Source organism: Rhinolophus sinicus, linkage group LG04 (genome assembly GCF_036562045.2).
Source record: "Rhinolophus sinicus isolate RSC01 linkage group LG04, ASM3656204v1, whole genome shotgun sequence".
NCBI classification, from domain to species: Eukaryota; Metazoa; Chordata; class Mammalia; order Chiroptera; family Rhinolophidae; genus Rhinolophus; species Rhinolophus sinicus.
The window spans coordinates 183,204,388-183,231,986 of record NC_133754.1 but is presented as its reverse complement, the minus strand read 5'-3'; the positions used below and the strand labels follow the sequence as shown (position 1 = coordinate 183,231,986).

The 27,599-nt window shown below is 55.3% G+C and overlaps 1 protein-coding gene across 3 annotated transcripts; it reads right to left on the bottom strand.

Moving 5' to 3' along the window:
• Positions 1-1,370: 1,370 nt before the first annotated feature.
• On the bottom strand, positions 1,371-27,512 carry PTPA (protein phosphatase 2 phosphatase activator). 3 transcript variants are annotated; one of them, XM_019728805.2, is made up of 10 exons: positions 27,227-27,492; positions 24,682-24,779; positions 21,968-22,054; positions 17,460-17,585; positions 15,757-15,874; positions 13,762-13,861; positions 12,606-12,730; positions 11,594-11,694; positions 6,811-6,918; positions 1,371-2,970 (listed from the first exon to the last, which is right to left on the bottom strand). In XM_019728805.2, exons 1-10 carry the CDS (start codon positions 27,255-27,257, stop codon positions 2,893-2,895), a joined length of 972 nt encoding a protein of 323 aa, XP_019584364.1. In that variant the 5' UTR covers positions 27,258-27,492; the 3' UTR covers positions 1,371-2,892. The 3 variants fall into 3 exon arrangements, with proteins under 3 accessions (XP_019584364.1, XP_074187271.1, XP_074187270.1); XM_074331170.1 differs by lacking the exon at positions 17,460-17,585 and having other exon boundaries at positions 27,227-27,512; XM_074331169.1 differs by lacking the exon at positions 21,968-22,054 and having other exon boundaries at positions 27,227-27,396.
• Positions 27,513-27,599: the final 87 nt, after the last annotated feature.

The window sequence follows — 27,599 nt, the reverse complement described above, 5'->3', positions numbered from 1 at the left end:
CACTGTTTGACTTCTGCTCTTCCCCAAGGTCAAAACGATTCAGGACATTGAGGCAGCCACAACAGCACAACTAAAGACGCTCACGAAAGAGGACTTCCAGAACTGCTTCAGAAAGTGGCAAGAGTGATGGGATAAGTGTGTTTGAAGCGAGGGGGAGTACTTTGCGGGGGATTAATGGCAATGTGTCTTTTACTGTAATAATTTTAACACTCACTGTATTTTTTGATCACAGCTCGTTGCTCTGCAGCCAGACTGCCCACCTTCGCACTCCTGCCTTCAGCTGCTGGACTTGGACGAGGGACCTCTTTGCTTCCGTGAGCCATCTCCATGTCTCATTCCCATTACCTCCCCACCCTCGCCCAGCTGCCCCCTGGCCCTCCAAGGTGTCTTTCCTGACCCTTGTAGCTCCAGTAAACGCCCCTCACCAGCCTAATTAAATGCCGTTACTTACTTCATAATATGTACCCCTACCTAACATTCTGGTGTATTTACATCTACTGCTGTCATCCACACTAGAATGAGGAATCTGCAGCCACGACATATTCGTGAAATGAATGAATCTCACAATCTATGATCTAAATATCATTATGCCCATTTTTCAGATCAGGAAGCTGAGGCTCAAAAATGAAGTCAATTATCAGGTCTCCTCACGACTAAGTGGCAGGCCCCAGGTTGAACTCAGGTCAGCCTGGCTCGAGGCAGGGCTCTCAGACAGCGGCTCTCCTGTGCTGTGCAAGGCCTCCAGGGCCAGGAGAAAGACCAAGGGTTCTGGTTTCCTGTGAAGACTCATCTGAAGACAGAAGCCCCGGAATAGGAGTGTCTAAAGATCTAAGAAGTTTCGAGCACAGCAGCCCCCCCAGACTCCCAAGTCCGCCATGACAGGGACACGAGTGGAGAGGAGGGAGAATGGAGGGCGTACCCCTTAAAAATTGCAGGGGCATGTTTCATAGCCAAGTCCAGTCCAAAGACTCCCTCAGGCCAGCCTGGGGCTGACCCAGGAGTCCAGAAGGGCTGCCACAGTCAGCCCTGGGCATTTGCTGTGTGCCAGGCCCTGGGCTGTCAACTTCATAGCCTTCCTTCACTCCTGGCAGTCGCCCTGTGATTGTCCCCATTTATTAGATGAGGAAGCTGAGACCTTACAGCTGGAGATAGAGAGAACCAGGATTTGGACCCAGGGCTCTGCTCCCACACCTGCTTGGGCAAGCATTACTCGTGCAGTAGGGTGAATTCCCACTGCCCAGGTAAGGCTCACCCCAGACCCCAGTGAAACAGCTCAAGTCCCAGACTCCGTGGCATGAAGGAAGGGATCTTGATGGGAGAACAAAGAGTCCTGTGGAGATGGAACAAGCACGTGGCATGAAAAGACACAGTGACAGGTGCAAAACAGAGGCTTTAATCCAAACAGCAATGAAGGCGCGAGGGGCTCGGGGCCGTGGGGGCACAGGAAGGAGGGGCCCAGGAGGCACTGGTCTAGACCCCAGGAGAGGCAGGCATGGAACCTCTCCTTGGAAAACTGTCTCTGTGACTCATGTCCCAGCTTCCGCCCAGGCCATCAGCCCACATCCAAGGGTCAAGCCCCTGAACTGTGCTTCTTGGGTGCTCCCCCTTCTCAAAGGTTATGTGGCCCCAGATACGAGGAAGGGATAGTGAGAATAGGCCTGGGCTTGGGCAGGGGAGAGTCTGCAAGAGCCAGGCCTGGGAGCTGCCCTAGAAGAAAACTCTGGAACCGGCATGCTGCTACCAGTATCCCTAACCCCTCGGGTAGGCCTCCGGAGCCCAGGCCAGCTGCCCCTCCTCAGAGCCAAAGCCCGGGCTCAGGGAGCCACCACTAGCTCATTCTGGAAGGCCAACAGGTGAATTCAGGGAGGTGGGAGGACAAGGGAGTGGGCTTTCGAAGCCCTCCTGTGGCCAGCTCCCCTCCCCACCCCACTGCCACTCCAACCCGTCCAGAGAGCCAGGGAAGCAGGGCCAAGGGCCTGGAGAAGCAAGCAGCGGTGAGGAGGGAACAGAAGCGGCCCTAAGAATGTACCGAGAAGAATCCAGATTCTCACCAACCAAAACTGGCCCCAAGCCCCACCCCTCCCAGGCAGAGCACGCTTGGCAAAGGCAGGCCTCACCCAATCAGCCCTGAGCAAGCCCTGCTGGGCCTCTCCCAGGAGCCCAGCGCCCACCCCAAGGGCAGCTTCCAGAGGCTACTCTGGGGAGAGGACAGGTGTGCCTATGGCAGGAAACCCCGCAAAGCCAAGGGCCAGAGAACAGAAAAGCAGGATGAGGCACTGGACACAGATGCCCGCAGGCCCAGGGGCAGCCGTGAGGAGGAGCTGGGAGGGTCACCGGCCAGAAGCGCCAACGCTGCCCGCTGCCCCACGCCAGCCCGGCCTGGCCACCAGCCTCAGCCTCCAGCCCTCAGGACACCCAGACGGCCGCCCCAAACATGGCTTGGGAAACTGACCCACCCTGAAGGGAGCAAGTGCTCCAACCCGGAGAAAGGCAATGGGACATGGGAAGGGAAAGCAACGGAAGCAGCAAGATACCTCCCTCTCCCCACAGTGGTGCAGAACAGCAGGTGTCTCCAAAAGGGCCTGGACAGCAGGGAGCGGAAGAAGGCGGGGAGCAGGGGCAGGGCCCAGGGACCGTGACCCAGCCCCTCTTCTTACCTGTCCACCACAGGGGAAGTCAGGAAACTGGCCATACTTTGGTCACTTCTCCCAACTTGGGTCCTTCAGCCTTATGCCCCGAACCTTCCTCAACCCTGCGCTCACCACCCACCCCAGTAAACAGCCTCTCATCAAACAGAAAGAACAGAGGGAGGGGGTGGGAGGGGGCGCAGCTGGGGTGGGGAAGGGCGGGCACAGGGACTGCAGCCTGGACGCTCTGGCTGCTCAGCGCCTCCTAGCACGAAGTGACAGGCTGGATGGGTAGCAGGCTCCCGAACTTGAAGTGCTGGATCACGGGGAACTTCTCCAGGCACTGTGAGGAAGGAGGTGGGAGAGCGGAGAGGTGAGGCCTGCACTGCACCTGCCGAGGCCTCATCGGGCCTCCCAGGGACCCCTGGACAACTCTGGGCACTCAGAACAGCACAGTTCCCAACGGTGTCCATCCAGGGCCCAGGCAGTGGGCCAGTCTCAGAGCTGCCCCCTGGCCTTTGGGAAGGACAAGGCTTCCTTCCTGTTCCCGACCACCCCCTCCCATCCAAAGACCCCACTCCATGACAATCAGATCCACCAAACAATGACAATGAGAGTGAGGAGTGGGAGTGGGACAGGGAGAGGGAGAGGCAGCCCAACCCCACAAAGCATAAGCCAAGAAGAGAGAAAGTCAAGTGACATCACGGCCCAGAGGGGGAGTTGGGACCAGAGGCAAAAAGAAGGTCCCCGATCACTGGGGACCTTCTAGCCCAGGTCCTAGCCCTGGACAAGAGGTGTGGGGACACCGGGACACAAGCATGAGAAGGGCCCAAGACCTATTTTCTCCAATTTTCAATTCTTTGGACTGAAAAAGGCATCTTGGCACTTCACAGTGAGACAATAAGAACCAGCTGACAGCCCCCCACCCCCAGGGCAATTCCCAGCAGCCCTGTGCGTGGGGCAGAGAACAAGAGCCCTGAGCAGGGGGGTGGCCCTACTCCCCAAACCCTGCCCACCAGTGCCTCAACTCCAGAGCTCTGGCAGAGGGAAGACGGAGAGAGCAACTGACCTACCACAGCAGGCAGCCGGACCGCAGGCCCGCACCCCTCTGCCCTCAGGCATGGGACGTTGGGGAGGCCCTAGCTCCCAGCACCGGCCCTGCTGTGCCTACTGCACAGGCCCTGGTCACCAGCGAGCTCTGAGGCAGCAGCTCCAGGCATCTTCAGATCTGCCTCCTCTCACAGCTTTGGCCACAGAAACTACCACAATGTGGTGGGCACCTCCCGGCTGGGGTGGAACAAAACTTATGGCCTCAGAGGGGGTGAGAGCCCCATTCTGTGACTGGGGTCTCAACCTGAAACTACCTTCGAAGGGCCAAGGCATGCGGTGACTGGCCCAGGTTCCCTCAGCTCCACGACCAGCTGCAGAAACGAGGTTGTCTCAGGCAGCTGTGTATCGGGGCGAGGGCTAGTCCACAAGGACCGAAGGGAGGCCAGAACGTGAGCAGGGAAGGAAAACCGTTTGTGTAGTGGAAGGACGGGGAACCACGCTCAGTGTGGGAGCAGGACTCCAGGCCACATCCAGGCTCCCAGGCCTGGGGCAGAGAAAGTGGGGAGCAGGCAGCTGGGGGTGGTCCCTGGTGGGGAGGAGGAGCAGGAGCAGATCTAGGCCACAGGGAAAGGCAGCTGCCATTGTGCTTATGTCATGAAGGAAGTGGTGGGAGTTTGTAAAAGGGGGAGCCAGGGCCCTGGAATTCCAGAGTCAAAGGTCAACCTGCTTCTAGCTCTCATTCAGAGAGAAGCCACAAAGGCAAGAGGCTTAGGGGGAGGGGGCAGGGGCAGAAGTTCTGCCCACTCTGCCCTCGGGGACCCTGCACAAGCTTCCCTGGGGCCACAGGACAGGAGAGGCTCCAGGGCTGACAGCGGAAGGGGCCTCTCCGGTGAGGCCTTTCTCCCATCTAACTGTGCACCTGTGTACCAGGCCGAGCCTGTCCCCAGACAGACCTTCAGGTTCGAGGTGCAGGCCTGCAGGCCCTTCGGGGCCTGGTGACTCCAGAAGGAGCAGAGGCTCTCTGGGCCCTGAGGAGGTCCTTCTGAGGAGAGCACCAGCCCAGTGACAGCCCTCGGCAAGGACACGCCCCGCCACACACAAGGGCCCTGAAAGCATTTGGTTCTTCAGTTCAGAAAGGCCAGACAGCTTGGAAATGTACAGTTGGTCCCAAATCCTGAGGCACCTAATGCCAGCTCAAGTCCCCCTCAGCAGCCAGCTCTGGCTGGCAGGCCTGGCCTTGCTAACCCCTTCCAGACTTGAAGACAGGTGGGCTTCGCCCGCAGACCGAGAACTGCCTGAAACAGCAAGTGCTCCCCTTGGGCAGGGAGCATGGGACCCCCTGGACTCTCAGGGACCAAAAACTAAGGGCCACCTGCTGGAGTCCGACTGTCACAGAGAACTGGTGTTCCTCCACTAAAGTCGGGAGTTCAGCACTGTCCTGCCAAGGCGGCTTCCGCCACACAGCGCCTGGCAAGGCTGCCAGCGCACACTGTGCCTGTGCACCCAGGGCTGGCACTTTCCGTTTCAGAAAGGACGCTCGGTCATCTGCTCGTCTCCCTCTGTCTGAAGTGCAGGTAGTTTTCAGTCACTGTCCTCCTAGTGTTCAACATCCGCAGAAATACTGACAACTGTTAACACCTGAGGCTGTTTTGTCCTGGCTGCACTCTCGCCAGTTCCAATCTTCATTTGCTCCTCCCTCATCCTGTCAACTTAACAGTTCTTCTGCCTCTGGAAGGGGCAGGTCGAGAAGGGTGGCAGGGTCTCCTGGTCTGCCTTTAGGGGCCCAGGTCACAATAAGTTTAGTCACCCAAGTGAGAGCCTGCAGGAAGGACAGCATTTAAGACCCAAGCAGGAAAGGCACCCGAGTCCTGCCTGGGGTGGGGGTGGGAGGCTGAAGGGGGCCCTGAGCACAGCCCCCAGCAGTGGGGAGCGCTCAGCAAGGTGACTGAGTTCCGCCTCAGCACCCACTGGGGGACTGGTGGGGGCAGGGGGTGTCAGGAACCACAGGATACCCAGAGGGCAGTGAGAGAGCCAGAGCAGAGTGCTGGCGGCTGCCTGGAAGGTGCAGCCCAGCTAGCCTCCTCTCAGATTAGAGAGGTATGTGGGCTGGAACCTAAACACAGGATGTGAAGTCCAGAGGAAGGGGATGGAGGGGGAGGGGCGGAAGGGAAAGAGGGGGCTAGGCCTGGTCAGTCCCAGCACCATTAACCCCTTCAGGGCCATGCAGAGCGAGCCAGGCCCAGCCACAGCAAGCTGCAAACCCCCTTTTGTCTCTGCCCCCCGACTCTGTTGATGCGATCTGAGTAGGCTCTGGGTGTACTGCAGCAAAACCCTGAGAACCTCCCTTCCGCCCACCACGGAGAGGGACGACCAAGAGCGGGATGGGCACCGCAGACAACATCTGAGACGCCAGCCTGAGGCGAAAAGAGGAGACTGGGGATCCGCTGCTCCAGGTGAGGGACTTCACATCCAGGCCCTTCCCTAGCCACGGTCAAGCAGTTCCAGGACTGGTCTGCCCAAGATGTGGAAGCAGCAAGTGGGAATGACAGGGTGGAAAGCAAATGTCTCCTCCCCACTTGCAAGAGAAAAAGCCACCTCGTTGGCTGGAGAAGGGCACCATGGACGAGGAGAGAGGTCAGGAGCCCCCTCAGGAGCTGGACAGCTGCCTCCCAGCAGGGGCAGCTCCGGAACCTGGACCTCTCCCTGCCTTTCTGACTTGAGCAGGGAAGACCACCTGAAGTGGTCAAATAAAAATGCCAGCTCCCACCTGCCCAGCGATCAGACACCAAAGTTTGAGAAGCACCACTTTGGGTCATGCCTTCAAAGGCTAAAACCCTTTCCCAAGCGTGTTTTCATTTCTGTGTCCCCACAGGTGACAGCTGCCAGGGGCCTCCAGCCATCTGACAAGTGGGAATGGAGATTTCCCCCTCCCCCCACCAGCAGCAGGGCCTTGCCTCACTCAGTGCAGAGCTGGGCCTCAGTCCAGTGCTTCTTTGACAACCCATCCCACAGATGGAGATTCTGAGGCCACAAGTGTCAGCGGAGCCGGCCTAAGATTCAGAGCAAACCAGTGGAGTGTGGAGGGGGGGAGCAGCCGAGGACCGGGAGCGCCAGCCAGCCAGCCCCCACTCACCTCGGCCTTATACATGCGGATGAGACCCTGGTTCACTTTGGACCAAGAGGGGACAGCACTGATGTTCCACAGCTGGTTGGAGTGCTCGGCAAAGGGACCCGTCTTCATCTGGAAAAGAGTCCACGAGCTAGAGAGGTGGCCTCCTGGGAGCCCAGCCCTTGCTCCCCTGCAGCGAGGTCAAGCGTACACACACACACACACACACACACACACACACACACACACACAGATGCATGCACGCATAAACGCACGCACATACGTCAGCACGCACGCATGGGGACCAGGCCGCACACGCATACAGGCACACAGAAGTGCCAGGGACAAGGGTCCCCCTTAACCTGCAAGATCCACTGGGAAAACATAAGCCCCACAGTCACCCTTTTCCTTCCACAGCCAAAAAAAGCGGGGCCTGATTCCCACGATCCACTAAATCGAGCAACCTCAGAAAAATCAAATCTCCATCCAAGCTCCTGGTGCGGCTCCCTCCGAGTTCCTGAACCAAAGAAGGTCCCCCCAGCACAGGGACCCTCCCCCATTCAGATATCCGCAGGAGCAGCCTGGACCCCGACCCCCCAGCCCAGCCCCATATCCAGGGTGGGTCTGCCACAGGGCACTTGGTCTCCACCTGCCACTGGCAGAGGTGGAACAGTCGAGGGAGGGGTCAGCTTGGAGGAGGGCCAAGGGGGTCAGACCAAATCCAGGCACTGACTGCAGCACATTCAGGAGGAAGGTCTCTTTAGAAAGCCAGCCTGACCTCGACAGGAAGTGTGAAAGGGGTGGCAACCACAGCGGCAGGGACAGGCAGGAGCAAGGACAGCTCCACTCCTGGTCCCTCCTCTGGCCAAAACTCTGGCCTCGGGGAAGGAAGAGAGCAATTCTGCAGCAAGCCCCGGGGAGTTCCCGTGACATCAGAAGCCACAGCACAGAGACAGGGAGTCTGTGTGCCTGAGTGTGCCCCTCAGACAGCATGAGGCCAGCACATTTGCACAGATTAACAGGCAGCTCACGGTCCCCTTCTATGCTGCCTCCCTTCCCCGGCCAATAAGCAGTATTGATGCTGGGGAATCAGGGTCCATCCAGCACCTTGAGCCCCAGGCTTCAGAACAAAGTCTGCAAAGCAAAGAGGCTAAGCTGGCAAGGAAGCATAGACTTGGACCCTGAGTGTATGGAAGGTTCCAGAAGAGGCTGTGCTGGAGGCGGGCCTGAGGGAGAGCGATTCTAGGGAGAAAGGAGGGGTCCAAAGCTCTCTCTGCATGTTGGGCATCACAAGAATAAAGGCCCACAATCCCACCACCCTCACCCCAGCCCCTGCCCTTTGGCTGTGGTCTCTGCCCAGTGCCCCACTCCCACCGGCTTCTCCATTTCTCCAGTAAGGGCAACTCTTACAAAGCTCATTTTTACCCCTGTCATCTCCCTCCCCTGGCCCAAAAGCCTGTCTCAACCCCCCAGGTTCAGTAACAAACTCCTTCCTCCAGCAGTGAGGCCACAGCCCACGTTGCTGGATAAACCCACTCTGGTGCCCACGGGGCTTATCCTGTGCCAGTCTCTTCACCCAGAATCTTTCCCCTCCTCTATCTAAAGCGCCCTCCTCCAGGAGGGCAGCCAGGCATCCCCGCCTGCAGTGGGCCTGGCCTTCACAGAGCTTTGTTCCAAGGATCCCACTCAAGCAGGCTCCACCCCCATCCCTCCCCATCCCCCTCGCCCCGCCCCTTCCCCATGCTCTCTGCACCTTTGGGACAAGGGCCAGGCTCCAGCCCTCTCTTGCACACTTCCAGGCCCTGAGCTCAGGGATCATGGGAGCTGTGTGACCAGTTTCACTCTGGTCGGGGCTCCGTGAGCAAGCCACCCAGGAGGCACCCTGCTTTCTTCGGCCCACAGCAGCAGCTCCTGGGGAGTGCTCAGCAAGGCAGGCCTATGGATGCTGGGAAACCAGAGGCTCTGCTTCCTGGGCCAGCCTCACCCACTAAGGGCATGGGGGGGAGGGGGCGGTCTCTCTAGACTGCTGACAGAGCCTGAGCTCGAGAGCTTCAGTGGCTCTGCCCTCCCACCCATGGGAACGCTAGAGATGCTATTTCTCTAGAGGGGCTGCCCCATTCCCTCCCCCAGACCTTCAGTGTCCCAAGATCTCCTAAGTCCTTCAGAAGGAGACTTTGCAACTCTGGGAAAGGAAAACAGATGAGGGGGAAAAAGCAATGGGAGCGAGAAGACCAAAAAAAAAAAAAAATTAGCTCATTCTAGCCACAAAGGGAGAAGAGAAAGAGCGAGAACAAGCAAGCAAGCTGCAGTCCCGCAGTGACCCCAGGGGAATCGTGTGAGTCAGAGCAGCCATATTGAGCAGGAAATTACTCACAGACGCTGCGTTCCTGCCTCTCCACTCCCAAGAGAATCGGCCTTTTGTAAATGGTTCCTCTGTCAGTAACTGAGGGGGGATGGGGCTGGGGTGGGGGAGGCTCTGCACAGCACCTTCCTGTCAGCTCCTTCCCTTCCAGCTGAAATCTGATCCCTCCCTTCCCAAAACTCCAAATTTAGAAGCCAGATTGAAACTGAAATTCTTTTCCTGCCTGCCCTGGGCTCTTAAAGGCGCCAGGGCTGCATTTCCTGAGGCAGCAGAAGCCCTGTGAGATGCAGTCCCTCGTCTGGGATGCCCACGGGTAGCTGCCCAGGTCCCAAGCTGGTCTCCCAACCCCGTAGGAGAGCGGGAGGAGAAGCCTGGTTCCATTTCCAACTTCTTGTTTGGTTTCCTCTCCTGCTTGCACCAGCCCTAGTGATCCCAGGTCTGCAGAGGGAACACCGCCCCCTTCCAGACCAAAGCACCCAGAACCCCACACGGGCCTCCTGGTCCCGGCCAAAGTGTCAGACCTTGGGCCTCCCTTTGTTAGGGGGTGCCAGGCCAGGTGGCTCACTCACCAACTAAGGGCTGCAAAATGCAGGACTGAGGTGGGCAGGGGAGGGGTGGCGGGTGGCCCAGACACAAGTTCTGGAGAACTAGCACTACGTGCGCTGTAATCAGCAGCCCGACCAAGTGGGTGAAAAGGGGCCCTCACTACTGTCACCTCGGCTCTCACTACCTGCTAGCATCCAGTGTGTACCCAAGCACCTAGACCCAAAGTGAACAGCAGGCCTTGCAGAGGCTGCGGAACAACCCGAAGTCTAGGGCCTGCCCCCGTTCCCAGTTCAAGCCTCTTCCCCAGTAAATGTTACTCGAGCCGTCTCCAAGTTCAATGTGCCTTTAGTGCCACCTAGTGGCCACTGTAGGATTTTTCTCTAGCAGAAGAACTGGGTCTCAAACTTTGTGAAAGCGTTTGGGTTTTTACACCAGCATAACCAACCAAACAAACAAAAACACAAAGTTTTAACCTGGATTCAAGTCCCATATTCCCTGAAGCCCCACCTGGCCTTCCTCCTTGTTAGTTACTGACAGGGACCCAGGGGGTTGGTCTACCACCCGGCGGAGCCAAAACAGCTTAACCGTCTACCCCCAGTAAGCAAAGCCACAGCCGAGCAGAGAAGGTGCACCACCCCTTTCCCTCCCCTGCTCCTCCTGGGGTCTTCTGGGGCTCCGAAGATCCACGAGTTTCACTCCAGAGAGAGCAGCACGTGACTGGCTTTCTCGGCAGTGAGCCAGGCTGCCCCGGAGTCCTTCCGACCTTGGGCCGGCTACACTGCTGAAGGCAGCAGATCTCTGAGAATGAAGCGGTGGCCGCCCAGCCCTCAGTCCGGGGTCCATTTGCTGACTTGGAAAAACGTGTCATTCCCCTCTGGCCTCTGGAGCTTGGTGGAAGCCTGAGCTGAATGCTGACCAGGGGGAGCCTGGAGCTACGGCTGCTTAACCAGGCTTCTTTCCCTTTGCAGGGGGGCTCAGAATAGGCAGCTAAGACAGCAGTCCCACAGGTGGGGGTCCACAGGTAGCCAGGCGTGGCACCGAGGCCAGGAGACATGCATGTGGGCATCAAGAAAGAAAGGAGGCAAGACCCTCTCCAGATAGGAGAGCCAGGGCATCCTCTGTAAGTCTGCGGGGGCGGCGGGTACTCAGCAGGGAGGACGCAATGTCCTGGTACCTCCTGGAAGAGACGCCCTGAGAGCAATGGGTCCCTAACTTTCATGTGCAGTCACCTAAAAGTATGTTTAAATACAGGTTCCTGGCCCTTGTCCCCCAAGATTCTGATTCAGAACGCTGGGGTGGTGCCTAGGAATGTGCATTTAACATGATCTGCAGACAATCTTCAGGGAGCAGTTCAAGGCTGCACTGTCCCCTGCCTTAGCAGGGGACAACAGCGCTGTTAAACCACCCCTGTGGGGTGGGCTGGGGATCCAGGCCTGCTTATTTACACCTCCAGCACTATCCTTGGCCCACGTCCTCAGGCACTGACAGATGTGCCCCTGCAGCAGAACTCTGTCCTGCTGTCTGCTCCAGGATCTCTCCAACTCCTGCCGTGGTTTCATACACATGTCCCCAAACGTGGACCTTGTGGCACCACCTGCAAGATGCTGACACCCATCCCCCCCTCCGACCTGCTGCATCGGTCACCAAGTCCAGCTAGTGAGCGAGTCTTAGTCCCGCAGCGCAAGGAGAAACCCCGGACCCCTGATGGGGAAGGAGATCTGGGCGGTCAGGAGATGACCTGACCTTGCAGAGGCCTCGTGGGGCTTCCTTTTCAATCACCTGCCTCTGGGGCCAGGCCTGCCACCTGTGAGCGCAGCTCTGGCTCCTGTCCAAAGCCACCAGCCTCCGTCCATTTCAGCCTGGAGGCTGCCGCGGGCTTCCCGCTCCCCCTCCCCTCACCTCAGTGATAAACAGGATACACTCCAGGAACATGTAGTCCTTGTGATTCTCGTTCACGGCCTTCTCATCCACAAAGTGCCTGGGCTCCAGACACGGGTGATCTGGGAACAGCAAAGAGTGCCGGCTTCAGAACCAGGTGCTCACGCCACCGGGGCACCTCACCCCACACAGGACCGCGAAGGAGCAATAACCGGCCTTGTGCGTGTGTACATTCTAGTGTAATAAGCTCCAGCTCTGCCACTTGCTGGCCCTGCGACTCGGTCCCCTCCTCTGTGCAGTGGGGATCAGCACAGTACCTCCCCTGCAAGGCTGCTGAGTGCCACCTGACACTCACGGTGCGTACACAGGTGTCAGTCAGTGCTGGCAGAGATGCTTCCCAGGGGCACTGAGAAGATTTGGGGAGATAATCTACCTGAAGCCCTTAGAGCAGCGCCTGGCACAGAGCAAACACTCAGCAAATAGTCACTTATTAATCCGAGTTTGTCGGCAGTTAGTGCTACGTGGAAACAGAAGTCATCCCCGCCCCCTCACCCACTTCAGCTTGCACGTGGGAAAGTGGGAGAACCACCAGAGTGGGCCCCGAGCAAGCAGCCCACCGTCCAGCACTTGGTGGCAGCTCTCTGATGGCCCCACACACACGGCTCAATGATGACAGTGCATGACGTTGGTCACGAAGTCAAAGAGCCCCTGATTTTCAACCTAAAACCCCCCAGCTGCTGCCAGGAGCTGGGCACATTTCACACCAGTCCATTCTGCGCCAGGCAAGGGCCCCAGCTCCAGCCCATGTCACGTCCCGTTATCTCGGTGGCGCTCTGCCTCCGCCTCCCTCAGCCTGCCACGCTGGCGTGGCAGAAGGTCGACAGCTCGCAGCCTCCGTGAATAGCCAGTCTAATGCCTGCTTTACAAGCTGTCACTGTCTGGGCAGCAGGAGAGGGAAGGAGGGGAGGGGGGCTGGGGGGAGGGACACAGAACACACTCTGGAGAGTGGGGGAGTACGTGCCCCCTTCAGTACCTATCAGCTGCGAACTGCCCCATATGAAGGGCAGAAACTGGAAGTCATCCAGGCCCCACACGCCCTGGCTGCCCGCTGGCTCCATCCTGTATGTTTTCTGGAGTTTCCGCATCACCTCAAGGTACCTGCACAGGAGGATGGGGAGGAGAGGGGAGGCAGCAGAAGTGAAAAAGACAGTCCCGCTGGAAGCACAAGGAAGCCGGAAATAAGCACCTAAGAATGTGCCTGGTCTCTATTTCAGTGAAAACCTACACGCACAAGTTATGATCAGCTGGTACTCTCAAAATACTGTAGCTTTCTTTTTTTCTCCCACACTCGGCCTGCTTTTGGCCCAGGAAAGGGGCAAAACACCACCTGGGAAAGGGAGTCAGGGCCATCAACTCCTGACAACGTGAGCCCCTTGGCAGGAGTCTCAGCTGCCCTAACTCGGCCTTACCCATCGGAAAGTGGCTAGGAAGTGAAGAAGCTTGTCTCCTAGGTCCTTTCAGCACCATCCTCCAAGGAGCTATGTCCAGTCCTCGTGGAGCTTCAGCACTGGCATTGGCAGTGGGCCTGCAATGGGCACCATCAGCGCCCTCTGGGGACTGAAACTCACCTGTGCTGCCAGGCAGGTGGTTTGGGTGGTGAGGGGAGGAGGTCAGATCACAGCCTGACCACCTGGGTTCACCTAGCTGTGTAACCTCAAGTGAACAGATCTCGTTTCTCTGAGCCTCAGTTTCCTCATCTAAAAATGGAAATCACAGTTGCTACTTCCTAGGGTTGTTGTGAGAATTACAGTCTTGCGCCACTTAACGACCGGGATGCGTTCTGAGAAAGGCATCGCGAGGTGATTCCGTTGTGCGAACATCACAGTGTGCGTCCGCAAACCTCGATGCTACAGCCTAGTAAACGAGTTGTGTGTAAAGCGTGCCTCCGCGTGGTGAACACCATGGAAGTGTTAGCGGTCGGTGTGTAACCTTTCCTTCACTTGTTTTTACTTGAATTTGAACTTGTTGGAAGGAGGAGGCTTGGACACGCCATCCACAGCCAGAGCTCGATTAGGACAGGACGAGAGAACCCTCCAGCACCCTGTCCCCAGTCTGACCGTACGGAGGAAAGAGACCCCCTCGCTCCTCCGCCCACTGGCAGCCACCCCTCCTGCCCTCCTCTCACTCACCGATTGAACACCTTAAAGACAATAGCTATTTGGTCATCCACCCGGAGCACCCCAATCTTGCAGAGACAGCAGAGGAAAGCAGCAAAGGCTGCTTCATGTCCTGGGGGAGTAAAAACAGCCGAGGTTGACAGTCTTCCAGAAAAAGGAGTGGGATTGTTCTTGGTCTCACCAGTGTAGGAATCACGGATAACTGCCCCCTCTAAGAAGGGAGGTCAACATGAAAATAATGGGGCCTCTTCCCCATCTAGAAAGACCTAGGGTCTTTTAAGAACCACCAATACTATAATTCTACTCCGAAAAGGCCCAGGCTGCTGACTTCTTAAAACAGGCATTACATTTCATTTTGTAGGTTTATCTCACTCACCAATTCCACCCTATTTATTGAGCACCTACTATGGGGACAGTCACTGTCGGTGTCAGGCACTAGGGAGGAAGGCCCCATCCTTGTTTCATAGCTTATGACAGACATTAAATATACAATCACTTCTATGATTCTAGCTCTAAAAAAGGATATCGTGATAATTGCAGGATATCACAGGCAGACCCTGACATAAGGTTCAAGGTTTCCCTAAGGAAGTAATGCTAATTGGAAAGATGAATAAGAATTGGCAGGGCATGGGGGTGAAGAAAGCAGAAAGAGCATTCTAGCCAGAAGAAACAGTGTGTGCAAAGGCCCTGAGGCAAGGAAACAATTCGATGTGTTTGAAGAACCCTAAGAAGGCCAGTATGGCTAAGGCAGAGAGCAAGGGAGAAAGTGTAACAAGGTGAGATTAGAGATCAGACAGACCTGAACAGCCATAGTAAAAAGCTCAGACTTGATTCTGAGAGCAGTGGGGAGCCACTGAAGGCTTCTCAGCAGCTCACATTCTAAGCAGGGTCACATTACAGGGTCAAAAGGCATGCCCCTTCCTTTCCCAGTCACGTCAAATAGGAACGGTCAGCACTACAGAACCCACTGACTGGACCCTGGACTGAACCCATGGTTCATAGTGTCATAGGAAATGTATTTGGAGGGAGGTGAAGAGAAAATATTTTAGTGACTTCCTGTCCTAGCTCTGCAAAAGGAAGGTCTTTCCAAGGGCCTGGAAGCTTGTGAACTGTTACTGTCACCTGCAGTTTCTGATCATGAGCAGCCAGAGTCCAAGTCACATCACTGCACACCTGAGAGCACCTGAGAGTGGAAGAAAACCCCACCCCCTGCTGACCTGGCCACTCTCCCCTCCAGAGTCTTTCCCTGTTAGTCTTAGTCATAGCTCTACCCCAGAAAGTCTCAAAATACTTGATAAACCTGTTTGCTAGCAACACAGGAGCAGACACAAAACTTCCCCAGGGCCCAGGTCCAAGGGGGCCCTTCTCCGGGCCTGCCTCTGTAGCATGGCTCCTTCTGAGGCTCCCAAGCCCCAGCAACGAGTGGGGGGGGGGGGGGGGGAAGGGGCAGCAGCACTTGCATTTGCCTGCTTCAGGGTGGAAAGGAGAGGCAAGGCGGGCCTACCAAAGCAGGGATCCTCTCAGCCACCCCCTGACCTAGAGAACACCCTTTTAGGGTGCCCGCATGCTCCCTGTCCTTGGGAGCTCAAGAACACAGGGACCGTGGCTAAGAGCAAGAGGTGTATGGAGAGGGAAGCCACAGTGATGTCAGAGGACACCGACCTCTTTCATTTCTCAAGGCTTCCAGAAGCAGCTGCCTTGAGATACAGTAAGTGCTCAGTAAACCATTATTTTGGAGATGATGGTCTCTCACAGAGAGACCATCTTTAGAACAGGAATCGCTTTCAGCATACAGGCAGCACACGTATGGCATGAGCTCCCCCTGGTGGCCCCAGCCAGGGCTGCAGGGGCAGCACAAGGCCTCCTTGTACCCAGCAGCATTGCACCCCAGGGGGCCCCCACAGGCTGCTTGCTCAGGGGTGCCCCAGAGACAACCCGAGAGCAAAAAGGAAGCAGCCCAAGAAAAGACCACCGTGAAGCGAAGAAAGTGCTGGGCATGGCAGGTACCTGTGCCATAGTCGATGCGCGTGGAGTTCCCCACTGACTCCTTTAGGTAAACAGCCACCTCAGGCACAGCAGCTGCCAGATGGGTGGGGACCACCGTGGCCACCAAGTTTTCTGCTTCCTGATAACACAAGAGACACAAAGTGGTGGCAGCAGATTAGGCAGCATCCTGGTAGGCGGGTGCCCAGGGGCAGCATGTGGCTAGGGGCCAGACTGCCACAGCAGGTGGCCTGGCTCCCTGCTCTGACTGGCCACAGAAGGAAGAGGGGGAAGAACATTTATTCTTACACAACAGACTACCCTGGGGTGGCTTTTCACCTGCTGACCTTTCCTCCAGGTGACAAGGTTCTGGTGGCAAGACAGCAGGGATCTGAAAAGAAGCCATTCAACTCTCCCATTAGGTAATTCATCGACATTCCCACAGATGTCATCTTTCTTCATACTTCTAGCAAGGGAGTTCGCGCCATGTGTCCACCAAAAGACATATGCAGGGATTACATATGTATAGTAGCCAAAACATGGAGACAACCCACAACTGAAACGTCCATCAACAGGAGAAGGGATAAACTGGTATGTTCACACACTGGAATAGTATGCAGCAATGAAAAAGACCCACTGCCATGCACAGCAATGTGGATGAGTCACACAGACGTAACATTGAGCAAAAAAGCCAGATATTTATATGAAGTTCAAAAACAGGCACACATCTATCTCTGGGAAAGAAATCAGAAGAGCTGGGGGGATATCAACTAGGAACAGGCACAAGGGTGCTGCTGGAGTGCTGGAATGTTCTAAAGCTTGATATGGGTGGTGGGTGCGAGGGTAAAATCACGTTGAGTTGTATAGCTATAATTTGTCAGCTTTAAGCTACAACTTAATAAAAACCTTTAAAAAAACAAAACAAAAATCAAGCCCATGTGCCATCTTAGAATCCAGAATCAGACCAAGCTACTCTTAGGGAGAGAAAGTGTTCTGCTGGGTCCTTGCGACTCCCGAGCAATTAGGACCCAAGTTTCTCTAAGTTCAGTCTATGGATCCCTGGCATGAGACCCTCCTGGAGACCTGGTGAAAACCTGGATCCACAGGCCCCACTCCAGACCTCCAAACTCTGCTTTTCTAAGGAGGGGGTTGCGATCCTGCATTTGTTTGCTTTAGACAGGTATCACCATCATATGATTCAGAAACAAACACGTAATAAAAGGGATGCATTGCGAAGTCCCCATCCACCCTTCCCTCCTCTCATCCTCAAAAAGAAACCGCAGCTTCACTGGTCTTTTGTGTGTCCTTCCAGTGATGTTTCTCTATGCAAACCGAGAAATGCAAACACACTTTCTTCTCCCTCTTACCAAAAGGCAGCTCGCCATGTGCGTCCCAGGCCTTGCTCTTTGACCTGACAATACATCAGAGTCCCTTCCCCGAGTTCCCTGTCAGCCTCCTCCTCTCTTACAGCTGCATAGTGCTCCGCGGGCAGTACTAGTTTATTTAATGGCTCCCCTGCAGACGGACACTTGGGACATTTCAATCTGTTGCCAATACAAACAGTGAGCTACTGAACAGCCCTGTGCAGAGGACTATGCACCCACATGGTGATTCCCGGAAGCCCGCGGGGGCAGAGATGCCAGTGATTCTGATATGCAGGGAAGCTCCGCCCAGCCCAGCCCAGCCCAGCCCAGCCCAGCCCCCACGCCTGTCTGTGGCAGCCTCACCTCTTCGAGTTTGGCATACCAGGTCCTGTAGGCCTTGTTCCCAAATCGAGAGGGCTGGTCCACTGGAGGAGTCTCATCAATCCACCTGTCCAGCGTGTTGAGAAGAGCGACCAGTTTCTCAATGGCCTGTTGAGGCAAAGTAGAGGGGGCCAAGCTAACAGTGACCAGTGGCTCCAAGCTAGAGACACAGACGGCAGTCCCAACTGCTGTTGGAAAGTGAACCCAAGGCATGGCACTAACTGGCATCTTCCTTGCTGTCCCCGCTTCTTCCCAACCATGCTCCATATGAAAAAGAGGTCAGGGGAGCATAGCGAGCTTTATAGAAAGGGACCAGCACCAGGTGGAAGGGACAGGTGTGGCTTCGGCACCTGGGTCGTCTAGCTAGCTAGTATCCAAGAGGAGCTGCTGGGTAAGCGCAAACTGCAGCCCTGACCTTCTTCAATAGATTTTCGTGGGGCCTACACCTGCCATCACAGAAAATAGAAATGTAAAAGGAAAAAAACCAAAAGGACCAGTAATCCAGCCACCAAAAGTAAACACTACTAACCTTTTATTAATAACATACTCTTAACATTCATCTTTTTCTAGTGTTTTCTGTTGCTTATCAGGGTGAGAATTTGGAAGGCAGCTGAACCTGCTGGACCCCAATCCCGGCTAAAACACCATTTAGTTGTCGCAAGACCTTGAACAAGTGACTTGAACTCGCAGCCTGTTTCTTCATCTCAGAAACGGGCACGACGATAGATGCCGCCTCAGGCGCTGACAAGCACCACACGGCCACCCGTGAACAGTGCCCGGCACAGGGGAATGGGGTGTGGTTACACACATGGAGTCGAAACACGGCTCACAGGGCACGCACAGCTTTGGAGCCTGCTGTTTCCTCAAGAACCTCATTCCACGTCAAGTGTCAGTACCATTTTATGAGGGAGAATACGTCATTGTGACCGAGTACTGCAACTGATTTACTGCTATCCTTGCTGTTAAAGGCCTGGGTTAGTTCCAATTTTTCAGTACCACAAACAACACCATGATAAACCTGGCAACTCACCTTTGTGGAAATGCTGCGTCAGAGGCACGAACAGGGGTCGCCCCTGTAGGGCTGCCAGTGTTCGAGAGCCCACCCCTCAGGTCTACCTTTCCCACGGAAGGCGGGCCTCAGGAGTGCAATGGGCGTCACAGGTCAGGGCAGCATTGGCACACAATGTTACTCGGTGAGGAAATCAGGTGAGGCTGCCTCTCCAACGTGGCTTACAAAAACGGGCCAAACGTGGGGCAACGAAGGGCTCGGGGAGCGCCCGACGCAGGGGACATGCAAAGTGAGGCGGCGGCCCTGGGAGGAGGGACCCTGTGTCTACTGGGCAGATGGTAGAAGGCGATGCCTCCCAGACTTCCTGCTGGCACTGGTAGGAACCAGCAGGGTGGCTGCCCACAGGAAAAGTTGTGACAAGGAGGGCAAGACATGGTCAGGAAAGCTTCCTGCAGGAAGCTTCCCGAGAGCTGTGTGTGTATTTGGGGGGTGGGAAAGGCGGGCTTGAGCTAATGAATACAAGTTAGCCAGTGTCCCCGCTGCGTAGATCCAGGAGGCACGAATCACATCGCTATCCATGAAAATGGTACCTCCGGTCACTGCTCAACCTGACGGCGGCCCTCCCTCACCTCCCTTTTCCCCATGCTTGAGGCCGGGGAGGAGAGAAAAAGACACCTGTAAGAAGAGAACGTTCCTGTTATATCTGGCTGAGGCAGAGAGCCCGGGTGACAGAAGGCTGCCTTGCTGAAATGTGACAGAGTGCTGCCAGAGCCTGGCTTTGCCAAGAACCAGGAACACCGGTAAGAACAGAGCAAACCTGAGCCCGGGCGGCACTGGACGAGGGAGGGCCGGCGCAATGAGCGGGCGCCAGGAAACACCCGCAAGGCCCAATGCCGGCGATCCCAGCCTGGGGGAGGCTGACGGGAGAAAGCAGCCAGGCCCCAGCTGCCAGCTCAGCTGAGCCAATCAATAATTAAAATGCTCCGAGCTCTTCCTTCTGGAGAGGGTTTGGGGGCTGTCTCTGCTGTCTGGCTAGTTGGGAGGGAAGTGAAAGGGGCGGCACCGTGGGCTGGAGCCCCTCGGAGACACACTCCTTCTCCCTAATCCACTGCTTCCTTTTCGGATTTCATGGACAAGTAAAAGTTTCTTCCAAATTTTACTTACCAATTTTTTATTTTGCCCTCATTTTAAAAATCAAACAGAGGGGCAGCCAGGGTATGAGCTCTCAAAAACAAGGTTGCGAGTTCAATTCCCACGTGGGATGGTGGGCTGTGCCCCCTGCAACTAAAGACTGAAAACGGCAACTGGACGTGGAGCTGAGGTGCGCCCTCCACAACTAGATTGAAGGACGACGACTTGGAGCTGATGGGCCCTGGAGAAACACACTGTTCCCCAATAAAAAAATCAAATAAAAAAATCAAACAGAACAACAACAAAACACCAGTCTCCTATCTACTATCACCTTTATTTTGCAAACACTTTAACCCCCAAAGAACAGGACAGACATAATCTCAAAATGAAGGCGAGCCCTCCTAACATGGTGCAGACAAGCTCACATCGCCCATCTTGTCCCTTTGTTGTGGGCAGTCTGGAGGCCCCCCGCAGCCCGGCTGCTCCCTCCCCAGCTGCAGCTGCCATCCCTGCCCTAGGAGGCAGGAGTGACGAGGAGGAGGAGACCTAAGCTGCACCAGAAGAGCCCCCACCTGTGGGCCGAGGCCACACGCTGTGAGCAGGCCTGCTGCTGCCCCTGCCAGCTGTGGGCAGAAGCTGGGAGACCAAACTCGTCCCCTCTGTCCACCAACTGAGCAGCACCCACTGCCCGGCACCGGATGAAGCCCAGCTCAGGAAGAACCCTAACTGAAGCAAGCACACTACTGCCAATGAGAAGCAGAAAACAGCTAGTCACGACAATGTCATCTAGTCTGTGCCAGGCACTGTGCAAAACAGCGCCCTGCACGGGGGATCTCAGCGAATCCTCCCAGGGGCCATGAGTAGGTCTGTGGCTCTTCCCACTCTACAGATGAGGACATAGAGGGTCAGAGGGGACAAGTCCACTCAGCTCAGAAGTGAGAGGTTATCAAAACCCAGTCAGCCTGACTCTAGAACCCCAGCAATTATCCGTGCTGCACACCTGCCAAGAGGGCAGCTCCTGGGCTAAGACAATACCTGGTTGGTGTGGACAGCTACCATCAAAGCCCCAAGGGCAAATAAGGGGCTTGAGAAGGATTTGGAAGCTCAGGACCTGCTGGGGTAATTAGAACGCTCCCCTTTAATTAGCCTTCCCCACCACATTCCCCAGCCCACTCAGCACAGCTGAGCACCCCTTGCCACCGGCTCAAGGAGGAGCCCTCTCTCTCCTCAGCCATCTGTGCCCACGGCGAAAGTCCCATAGCAATGGGTGGGCCCAAGAGGAACCAGGAAGTTGCTGGTGGGCCAGGTCCCAAGAGAAGGCTGTCAATCCCCAGCACAGGCCTGGCTCCCCACAAGTGAGAGAACAGGACTGTGGACATCCAGCAATCAGGGCCCAAGAGTAGGAGGGTTAACAGGGCAACGTGAACCCCAGGACAGGAGGAGAGGCTGGGCCCCGAGGGCAGGGCCCGGCCTTACTCAACAGGCAAGGCTGTGGCTAGAGCATAGAGCAGCAAAGAGAGGCTCCCAGGCCCTGGGGTCTGAGATAAGAGGCTCACGGTGGTTCTGGGCCACAGGAACAGGAATCCAAGAGGCCACTAGCAGCCTGGGACTCAGCCCTGGAAGATGGCATCCAGCAGAGCAAACAGCCTGCAAGACCACACCTTCCCATGGGTATCAGCCTCCCCACAGCTCCTGCCCTCCCTCCACAAACAAGCCTGTCTCTGAAACACAGCCAAAAGCACCCACCTAGCAGTGCGTGCCCTTCAACTTAGTATTTCCACCACTAGGACTGAATCCTTGGGAAATAACTCCCACAGATGCAGGTGCAAGAATATTCAGAGCAGCAGTGCTAAAAGTCTACGGTTACGGAGCAGTTTAAACAAATAAGGGCATGGCTCAAGGAGGCAGCCATTTCCACGGCAGAGAGGAGCAGCTCACAGGACAGGTCTGGGTGACACTCCCCAAACTAACAAGGCTGCCCCTGGGAGTCAGGTATGAGGCGGGCTATGGGAAGAAGTCAGCTTTTTGGTTAATGCTCTACATTTCTATCAGTAATCTCTTCAGTCAGCATGTTTTCCTCTTTTGTGATCTTTCTTAATTTAAAAAGTTACATAAAGACACCAGTTAGCAAAAACGCAGGCTATAAAATGGCATATTTACCTTGATCCAATTTTATAAATATACATCTATTCACAGATTTACAAAGATTAGAAATATCGACAGCAAAATGTCACCTGCACATGTGCTTGGGGACCTTATTTGCAGCACTGGCCCTGCTGTGGGCAGTGAGCACACGTGCCTCTGGGGCTATTTTTGGACAGGCCCTGCGGAGGCTCCCGGCCCTGCCTACCTCAGAGACTTTGTACTCGAAGGTCAGCTTCTTGCCCTTCACACCTTCGTTGAGGGTGAGGATGAATCCGATGTAGTCGGCGTACGCCTACCAAACAGAGGGGGGTGGGGCGTGAGACGGCTGAGACCCCACTCCCCCCAGCCCAGCCGGCCCCCAGCTCCACCCGGTTACAAAATTGCTCCAAGCTGCCCCTGGCTCCTAACCCAGAAGCAGGAGCAGTAGGAAGGTCACACCAAGCAGCCACCCCGCCCTCCATCACAACCACTGGCAGGCCAACAACACCTGGGTGTCCAGCCAGTTCACTCTGCTCACTAGTGCTGCCATTGGTTTCTTACACAACAATGCCATGACCTAGATACTATCGCTGTCCCCTTTCTACAAACAAGGAAGCCGAGGCTTCAGGGAAAGTGACTTGCCCAAAGTTTCCCAAGACCGAGATCTCATGAAATGGGGAGTAAGATCCAGGAGGCCAGACTCCACGGCCGAGTCCGTGACCACGGCACTGTACCAGCAGGAGTCCAAGGAAACCACCAAGGGTTCCTCCCCTGGTCATCTTCCAGATGTTTCCTGCACCAGACGGGCCAGGCTGTCTGCCGGCTGTGCGGATGCCCTGCTCCCACGAGAAGAAACTGTTTTCTGCCCATGGCCAGGTCTCTCAGCACACCCACCCCAACGTACACCTGGGCTGCAGGCTGTCCCCAGCACAGGGATAAAAAAGCACGGAGCTGCAGGCCCCTGGAGAGGCAGTTCCTGGGAACAAGCGACTCGTGTTCAGGCTTCTTTCTTCTTCATCCCTTAGCCCCTCACTTTCCTCCTTCCTCCTCATCCAGGGTTTGCGGATGCCGGCAGCACGTGCAGCAGGCCCTGAGATGAGCCGTGAGAACCGACCCTCAGTGCCGAGAAGGGAACATCCTACAGCCTGGTCCTCCTGCGCGTCTAAGGAATGGCTGCAGGGGGAATGAGGGGTCCCCGGCAGGCCCGGTGGGTCACACACAGCCAGCCACTCTCCCAGCCCAGAGCAAGTCTGAACTCTCGTCCTCACTCTGGCAAAGCACGCTGGGATGCAAGGGGAGGGAGCAGCAAGGGACAGCGTCACCCTCCACAGGCCCTGCTCCCACACCGGTCCAGGTCTCTTAGTGACTGAAACTCAGGACACTCTCATGAACATGACTGTGTGCAAAGTCTCCACCGACGCCGCCATCATCATCGTCATCACAAGAATAAAAAAAATCACACCTACTGCTCACTGGATGTCTAGCACTGGGCCAGGTGCATTTTGGGCTTTGAATCATTTAAGTCTCCAAACAACCCATTTTATAGTAGAAGAAACCGAGGCTTGACCAGGTTAGACCTTGCCTACGTCACAAGAAGAGAAAATGGCAGCCCGGGCTTCAAGCCCTGACCCTCTGACCCCAGGTCATGCTCCTGGCCACTGCGCTCTGCTGCCCAGTGAAACTGTGGGCCACAGCAGAGTCACTTGCCTGGTCACAACAGGTCCACGCACTTCGCTGGTGAGCTTCAGAGGGAGTGAAGGCTTCTATTAGGTATGCTCAACACGCACACCGGAAGAAACAGTGGCCAACGCTTCCCCAAAAGTGCTGCTACCTACAGCAGGGCTGGAAAACTTTGCCTGCAAAGGGCTAGACAGTAAATACAGACGGTGCCAAAAAAAGGTGTACACATTTTAAGGAAGGAAAAAACTGTATTGAAATTGTAATGCTCAATACATACCGATAAGAAAAGAATACAAGTCATGTGTACGAATATTTTTGGTACCCCCGGTATTTTAGGCTCCATAGCCCATACAGTCTGCTTCATAAATTCTCAATTCAGCCATTGTAGCACGAAAGCAGCCATGGACAACAGATAAATGAGTGTGGCTGTGTTCCAGTAAAACTGTATTTACAAAAACAGGAAGAGAGCAGATCAGGCTGGCAGGCAACAATTTACCAACCTGTGGCCTAGACCAACGTAAGCACAGCAGACTCCTCATAAAGAACCTGCCAAACTTGCCAGGGACCTCCCGAGCCTGACTTTTTCTACAGGTGACACTCCCTACCCCAGCCGACCAGACCAGGTGTTGGCACCTGGCCGGAGCTGGCCCCAAGGCCTTCCCTGGGGATTTGAAATTGCCTTTCTTTATCTTAGTCCCGGTCTTTTCCCACAGCCTGACCATAGCCCGGGAAGTATAAGCTGTTAGCATCTGCCCACCACGTGGACTGGGCAGCACAGAACGCTGGTCTACCCCACGCTCTAGGTCCCAGTTCCCAGGTGTTTTTAGACTCAGCCACTTCCCTGCACTAGGATTTCATGTGATCACCTCCTCTCCCTTTGATTACTGGCTCCCCAACTCTGTTGTTACTTGTAACCAAGAATCAAAGTGACCTACTCCATCATTTAGGGTATTCACGTCCAGCCAATATAACAACACTCCAGGGGCGATGGTGCAAGAGAACCAGGAGTAGAACTCTCCAGGGTTACCTGGCCCCGGCGCCCAGGGACCTTCCCACTGAAGCATCTCTGAGTGCTGGCCTGGACAGGGAGGGACCGTCATCTCCCCTGTCACCTCTCTCCCTAGCCTCTAACAGCTCTGGCTCCAAGAGCAAGAAGGATCAGGAGCTCAGAACCCCAGTCATGTCTACAAAACACTGCCTTTGAAAAATCCCAAGTTTCTCATCCCAGTTCTGACCCTACAATGCAGACACTACTGGTACCTGAGAACGCTTCCATTTGCCCATGTCTGGAACCGTATGGATCTCCTTTTTTGGAATGATGAAGTTCTGAGTGGCTGGAGGGATATCCTCCGAAGAATCTGGACAAAGAAAATGAAAAAGGAAAGAGATAAATCAAACCCTCCCTCCAACTAACTCTCTCTCTCTCTCTCTCTCTCTCTCTCTCTCTCTCTCTCGCTCTCTCTTAAACCAAGACTACAATACCCAAGCCCTAATGTAAACCAGACAGACATGTACTCCCAGGATAGAGTATTGGCTAGTTGAACCAAACCCACTGGCCTCATGCCATTCCTTTCTCTGCAAGGAAAGTTAAGGTATCAATTGTTGAGGGATAAAAGTGCCAGGAGACCTGGAGACCTAAGGAGAAGAATAGAGAATCTGAGATAAGAGCAAGGCAAACCTCTACCTAATTCAAAATTCAAAAAGCATCCAAGAAAGAGCAGAAAAACTTTCTTCCTCCTCGCACCTGTTCTGCAAGCCCTGTTCCCAGCACCCAAAACTGAGAACCCCCCCTACTATTAGTAAATTGCTATTTTAAGATGCTAAATAAAAAGTTTCGTAGGTCAGGCTGGTAACCTAACCACATTGTTTTTAGGGGAAAATGTGTTCCACATTCCAAATAATCAACTTGCAAATGATCTTTGGGAACAGAGCCCTTTTGTGAGTAAGCTGGAAAGAACTATTTCCTGCAAGGGGATAGCCCTCCTGACATTATTTCACAAGGAGGAAAACCTCCAGGCCAGGCTCTATTGCCAGAGGAAAGGCTACCTTATAGGAAGCATTGCAACAAATCACTGATGAAACACACACACAAATCGCCAGAACATAAAATGCTAAACAAAAAAAAAGCCTTCAAACTCAGGACTGGGATAAATGAAGTCACACCCACAGTCTCTCCAGTGTCAGATTCTGCCTCTGACAAAGGGACCGTCCAATGGACAATTGGATCCCCTAAAACCTCTCGGTATAAGATGGAAACATCCAGTTTTAGAGATGTTCCTAAAAAAAAAAAAAAAAATCCAGAGAGTAAGTATAATGTGTAATACATTTGGGAGCCAGTCCACATGTACAACCTGTACCACTTCTGAAAAGGTTCACAGTAATCCACACTGACTGACTTACCCGCCATGTCCCATGCTTCGTCCACATCATCTATGGAACACACACTACAGCTCTGTGAAGAAGGTATAGTAGCCCCCATTTTAGGAGATAAGAAAACAGGCTCACAGAGGCTGCGACTGGCCAAGCAGATTCTCTATGTCTGTAAGAGCCTCTCTTACAGAGTCTATGTAACTCCGAAATCCAAGGTTTTCACCACTACACTGTCTGAGTTAAGTTGTTCTCTCCACTTGTCCCAAAACAGCCTGTTTCAACTTCAAAGAAGGGCCACGTGCAGGGACCCTGGATCTTCCCAGCCATCGCTAACCTCCAGAGCCCTCCTCTCTGCCAGCACACAGCTTCCCTCCCCCACCCTATGCCCCACCACCATGTTCAAAGACATTCATCTCAGTGACAACTCTGGTTGCCTTGTATCTCCTGACGTCATACCAAGACTTCTAAGAGAACACGCACAGAAGTTTCGTACCAAACAAATGTCAGCTCTTTGTTCATCTTTTTTTTTTTTTGGGGGGGGGCCCTCTTTTGATCTTCAGAGTTTATGAGACCTTCCCAGGGATCACAGAATGCACGACAAAAGAGAAGGACTATCAAATGCTTTCAAAACATTACCTACGTTTGTCCAATCTATTTGCTCCCAACAGAATTTTTAAAGTTTTCTTAGCTCAAGGTGGGGGGGCTGATGAGGGTATGTCAACAAACAGCCTTCCCCTACACAGTTCTCTAAGAGCAGATTCTTTCCCTAGCACCTCCATCCCAGGTATTGGAGATGCACTAGAAAGAGGCCAGCCACAGTGTAAACAGAAGTTACAGATGGTGATGCTCTAGAGACTCATCTCCTTGCACAACCTGCCTTTTTAAATTAGTGGTTTAGCGGACCGGTTTCTCTCAGGCAATTCCCCGCCACTACAAACTCCAGAGGCGGCTTCCCAGAGAGAGGGGAGGTGGATGCGCGGGGGGCAGGGCACGGAGGAGGCTGGGAACCGGGTTGAGCAGGCCCAGGCCCACAGAGCACCTAAGCCCAGCATCCCTCGCGTCGTCCTCACCAGATCAAGAGCTCAATTCAGCACGCGTAGCCCAGACGTGGAAAAGGCCCCCCCTTCTGGCCAAGGCGCTGCCCACCCGACCCACGGGCAGCCGGGGCTCCCCAAGTCGGCTGCTGCGCCCCACCCACCACCCCTTCGCAGCCCCGAGTTCTTGCCCTCCCCTCAGGAAGGTCCCCTCCTCACCACTTCTCCCGCAGCGCCCCTCATCTCTAGTTCCTCCTCCGGGCCCATCAGCTCTTGCCCGGCGAGTTCCTCCATCTCGCGGTCATTCCCTTGCTAAGACCCCCGCACCACACCTCTTCCCCGCCCCCACGCCTGCCGCCGCCCCCGCCTCCCCCACCCCGGCCGGGCCCGACGCGCCCTACCTGGCGGCGACTGCCGCTCGCCTTCAGCCATCTTCCTCCGTCAGGCGCTGGACCTCACTTTTCACCTCCGCACCCACCCTTCCTTTTCCCCGTGCTCAGAGCTTTCTGAAGAGAGATGAGCACCCGCCGGCTATACCCGAAAACCGAGAATTAAAGTCACCCCAGCGAAGGCGACCGCCATGTCCGTGCGGGGCACTCAGGGAGTATGACCAGCAACGGCCGGCTCGCGGCTGCAGGGCTCACTGGGAGGCGGCGGCCATGTTGGTGCGGGGCGCCCGGCGCATGCGCACCAACGGCGGGCTAACCAACCGTCAGGCCAACCGCCCGCGGGGCCCTGGGAGCGCGGCAGACATGCTTTTGCGGGGCGGGCGAC